Raw genomic sequence first — 5,372 nt, 5'->3', positions numbered from 1 at the left:
ACATTCCATTGAGGAAAACAACAGTAGGACAATGATTGGTACATTGTTGAATTGTAAAGTAGGTGTTAAAAGGTCTTCACGGACCCATTGATGAAGTCTGCTCCCATTGGCTACCCGTCATCTGTCAATCAAATGCCCCAGACGTTCGACGTCAGACCCACAAACGCTTATTGAGCCATCTGATTGGTCAGTTTATAACTCTAATAACTTGTGATAATGGAAAAAAAATCTTTTAAAAAAATTAGGATTAGAAAAAAGAAGTTAAGCAGAAAGCAGCAGAGGAAGAATGATTATTCTGACATATAAAATGACTGAGAAATAACTGTTTTCCAATGTAAGTCAATGGGACTTTGGCCTTTTTGCAACCCAGTGGTACTTCCTATATGGAACACGGAAGTAGGGGGGCTTGCTCTGTCCAGTCATTTTATATACAGTCTATGGGTGTATCCTGCTATGCTGACCGTATCCCAAGATGCATTGCGGTCGGCCCCTAAGATTTTTTTTCTGGCAACAATGGCGGACGTTGATACGGAACACGGAGTCGGGGAAAATTTCACTTTTAAATGTAAGTAAAAACAGGGGGCGACCAAGATGGCGGAGTGAGTAGACGCTCTTTACCGAGTTCTGCACAAAAAACTCTTGAAATACGGTAAAACCCTGACTTTATTCTTTAAAACGCCAACAAATCTCTTTATAAGTAAGAATACATTGACCTCTAAGAGATAAGACGCAGAATGCCGACTTCAAAAGGTGCAAATAGAGGATTAGATATGTCAAAATCCAAGCTAGCATCTGGAGAGGCTATCGAAGCTACCGCTACCTCAGGCAGCATACTTGTGGACAACTGCCACAACTACGCCGCGTCCCAGTCAACGGTTGCCCCAAATGTAGAAGATATGGATGACTTTCCATCCCTCCCTGCTACACCTCTCAAATCTCCAGCGTCAAAAAAAGTGATGTACGACTCTGGCAGCCATGATTCACCCACTTCAAACGAGATCATATCCCATCTTTCAGCATTGATAAACAGAAGATCAGACAGTCTGGAAATCATGGTGAAAGAGAATTCAAGTATGGTAAAAGAAAATGCTCTGAAGATTGAAGGTCTCAAGAAAACAATTGACTTTGTGCATGCTGAAATGAAAGATGCAAAGAAAAAAGTGAATGACCTTGAAAGAAAAGTAAAAAGAGAGGAAGACCGACTGGATAACCACCAGCTGAGACTGTCTGATCTGGAAAGATATTCCAGAAGATGGAACCTCAAGCTACACGCTGCCATGGAAACGGAGAAAGAAGACACACGAAGAAAGATGATAGAAATTTGCCAATCTGTTTTACCTAACGGGGCGACAGTGGCTCAGGCGGTAGAGCGGATCGGCCAATGATCGAAGGATAGGCGGTTCGATTCCGGCTCCCGCCAGCCAAGTGTCATTGTGTCCCTGGGCAAGACACTTAACCCTACTTGCCTCCAGTGTGGCTCCACTGGTGTGTGAATGCGTATGAATGTTCCGGTGATGGTCAGAGGGGCCGTAGGCGCGTACTGGCAGCCACGCCTCTGTCAGCCTGCCCCAGGGCAGCTGTGGCTACAATAGTAGCTTACCGTCACCAAGTATGAATGAGGTGTGAATGAATAATGGATGCACAATGTAAGCGCTTTGAGTGTCCTGAAAAGCGCCGATAAATCTAATCCATTATATTATTATTATTATTACCTGAACAGAAGGAGAAGCTACCTGACGTCATCGACACCGTGCATCGACTGGGGCCCAGGAAGCAAGGCAACGCCAAACCGAGAAGCATCATCATTCAGTTCACCTCACGGGTCTCCAGGGATGCTGTTTGGAAAGCAGCCAAAACATCCTCTTTCCTGCGAGAGAATCACTTGAAATTCACTGAGGATTTATCCCAGGAAGACAGAAGTCATCGTGCCAAACTGTGGCCCTTAATAGACAAAGCACGCAAGGAGGGGAAGCCGGCATACTTCATTGGAGCCCGTGGCTTCATCAATGGAACAGAAGTGCTCCCTCCTTCATAGAAACGCTCATCCTACGTTTAAAAGCTGACTGCTTCGGTGAGACTATTAACACTATTCCTTGATTACAAATAGATAGATAGATAGATAGATAGATAGATAGATAGATAGATAGATAGATAGATAGATAGATAGATAGATAGATAGATAGATAGATAGATAGATATCTTTATTTGTCATTGCCACAGGTACAATGAAATTAAAAAGTGCTTTCTGATCCGTGCCAAGTTCATGCTTAAAATCAACCCATGTAAAAATAATAAATAAAAAGACAAATTCATCAAAACAAGATATTCTATAGGTGCTAAAAATGTTAAGAACTGAAACAGAATAATGATAAATATTAATAAATATAACAAAGCATCTACTTTGTCCTCAGTGTACAGGAAGAGCTCCAGATTTAAAGCTTTCTTTCTGCATTTAACAGGTTTATTGCAGTGGGGTAAAAACTGTTCTGGAGTCTTTTTGTCCTTACTCTGCTTGACCTGTAGCGTTTGCCTGAAGGCAACAGATCAAACAGGGCATGTCCAGGGTGTGATGCGTCTCTGGTGATCGTTGCGTCTCTGTTGAGGCAGCGGGAGCTATGGAGGGTTTCCAGGGTGGGGAGGGGGCAGCCAATAATCTTTTGGGCGGTGTTGATGACCCGCTGGAGAGCTTTCCTCTGTGCCGCTGTACAGCTGCTGAACCAAGTGCATATGCAGTATGTTAGTGCACTTTCCACGGTGGCACGGTAGAAGGTCACCAGCAGACTTTGGTTGATGTTGTTTTTCCTGAGTAACCTCAGGAAATACAGTCTCTGCTGGGCCTTTTTCAGCAGCTCTGTGGTGTTTGTATTCCACGTTAAGCTCTCCTCCATGTAGACTCCCAGGAAGCGGAAGTCTGTCACCCTCTCCACGCAGTCCCCACGGATGAATAGTGGCAGAATGTTCGTCTTATTTTTCCTGAAGTCAATTATCAGTTCTTTGGTCTTCGTTATGTTGAGGAGGAGGTTGTTGGTTGAACACCATGTAGACAGCCGCTCCACCTCGTCTCTGTAGGCAGATTCGTCCCCGTCAGAGATGAGTCCTACCACTGTAGTGTCATCAGCAAACTTTACAATGGTGTTGCTGTGGTGGGCAGGTGTGCAGTCGTATGTGTACAGCGAGTAGAGCAGAGGACTCAGTACACAACCCTGGGGGGAACCGGTATTGAGGCTGAGTGCTGAGGATGTGCGATGTCCCACTCTGACTCTCTGTCTGCGACCGGAGAGGAAGCTGCTGATCCACAGGCAGGTTGAGCGGGGCAGTCCCAGGTCCTCCAGCTTGGCCACCAGCTTGTGGGGGAGGATGGTGTTAAAGGCCGAGCTGTAATCCACAAAGAGCATCCTCACGTAGCTCCCCCGCTGCTCCAGATGGGAAAGAGCGGCGTGCAGAGCTGTTACTACGGCGTCCTCTGTGGATCGGTTCTGCCTGTATGCAAACTGGTGGGGGTCAAGTCCTGGTGGGAGAGCTGCAGTGATGTGTCTACGGACCAGCTTTTCAAAACACTTCAAGCCACTTCATGGCTGTTGGAGTGAGAGCCACTGGTCTGTAGTCGTTGAAGCTGGAGACGTGAGGCTTCTTGGGCAGAGGAACGATGATGGAGGACTTGAGGCAGACTGGGACCGTTGACTGTGCCAGGGATCGGTTGAAGATTTTTGTGAAGACCGGAGTCAGCTGGTCTGCACAATCCCTCAGCACTCTCCCAGGGACGCCATCAGGACCGGCCGCCTTCCTCGGATTGACTGCGCGCAGGGTCCGTCTCACCTCATGCTCATCCAGGACCAGGACTGTGCTGTTATGGGCTGTTGGGTGAAGCTGAGGTGCCTGTTGTGTTGTGACATCGAAGCGGGCAAAAAAGATGTTTAAGTCCTCTGCCAGTGTGATGTCACCTTCAGCAGCTCCAAGGTTGGTCCTGTAGTTTGTGAGCTGTTGGACACCCTGCCACACCTGCCGGTTGTCATTGCTGTCCAGGTGGTGTTCAATCTTCCTCCTGTAGTCTGCTTTGGCCTTTCTGATGCCTCTCCTCAGGTTGGTGCGGGCTGCGCTGTAGAGGTCTTTATCGCCGGACTTGTGGGCGGTGTTTCTCTTCCTCAGAAGCTGTTTGACCTCCTGAGTCATCCAGGGCTTCTGGTTGGGGTATACCCGGATGAGTTTGTTCACCGTGACTGTTTCTACGCAGTTCTTAATGTAGCACAGCACGCTGTCAGTGAAATTCTCCAGGTCCTGATGTTCAAACACCTCCCAATCTGTCCGCTCAAAGCAGTCCTGCAGCCGCTGGGAGGCATCATCTGGCCAAGTGGGAACAGTCCTTGTGAGGATGGGAGCAGTTTTCCTGACTGGGACGTATGCAGGAATTAGCAGCAGGGACAGATGGTCGGAAAGGCCCAGGTGAGGTTGAGGTCTGGCTCTGTAGCCCATCTTGACGTTGGAATAGACTTTATCCAGTGTGTTGTTTCCTCTTGTGGCACACTTAACATGCTGGTAGAATTTAGGCAGTGATGTCTTCAGGTCTGCATGGTTAAAATCCCCAGCAATGATCTGCACAGCGTCAGGGTACTGGCTCTGTTGATTGCTAATTCTAGCATGAAGAATTTCCATAGCCGAGTTAGCATTAGCATCAGGTGGGATGTACACAGCTGTAACCATGACTGCAGTGAACTCTCTTGGGAGGTAGAAGGGTCTGCATTTAACAGTCAAATATTCAATGTCAGGTGAACATTGACTGTCTATTGTCACTGTGTTGGTACACCAGCTGTTGTTGACGTATACACAGACCCCACCTCCTCTGCTCTTGCCGGAATCAGCTGTTCGGTCACGGCGCAGCGCTGTGTAGCCCGCTAGCTCGATAGCTGAATCAGGAACTGAGTGTTGCAGCCAGGTCTCCGTGATGAGCAGAGCACAAACATCCTTAACACAGTTGTCTGTCGCCACCTGCAGCCTCAGTTCATCCATCTTGTTTAGGAGGGATCTGGCGTTCGAGAGGAATAAGCTGGGGAGCGGTGGTTTGAGCGGCAGCCTCCTTAGCCTGGCTAGCGCGCCAGCTCTGCGGCCCCTCTTCCTCCTCCTGCGCCGCCTGCGCGTCCCGCGTGATGGGATAGGAAACCACGAAGGGCCGGGGCTCCTAGCGATCTCCAACGGAATCTCGTGCAACCGGATAAACTCGCCTGTTACACGTCCTTCGTAACGTAATCCGATTTTAAGGAGCTCGTTTCGGCTGTAAGTGTGATCAGATCGACCGAAAGTGCACAAAACATGCACGAAAAACATCAAAACAAAGCACAGACCATTCGAGCACCAGGCTGCTGCAACTACGTGCGCCG

General features: G+C 48.2%; 1 protein-coding gene across 1 annotated transcript; it reads right to left on the bottom strand.

Moving 5' to 3' along the window:
- Window positions 1–3,575: 3,575 nt before the first annotated feature.
- LOC112142095 lies at window positions 3,576–5,372 on the bottom strand (the record flags this gene model as incomplete). The annotated part of the gene is given in 1 exon segment (XM_024265343.1): window positions 3,576–5,372. A coding segment is annotated over 1 exon segment (1,797 nt), but the record flags the coding sequence as incomplete, so codon positions are not given.

The sequence above is a fragment of the Oryzias melastigma genome, unplaced genomic scaffold, assembly GCF_002922805.2.
Source record: "Oryzias melastigma strain HK-1 unplaced genomic scaffold, ASM292280v2 sc00350, whole genome shotgun sequence".
In the NCBI taxonomy this organism is placed as follows: Eukaryota; Metazoa; Chordata; class Actinopteri; order Beloniformes; family Adrianichthyidae; genus Oryzias; species Oryzias melastigma.
This window is presented reverse-complemented; position numbering and strand designations above follow the sequence as displayed.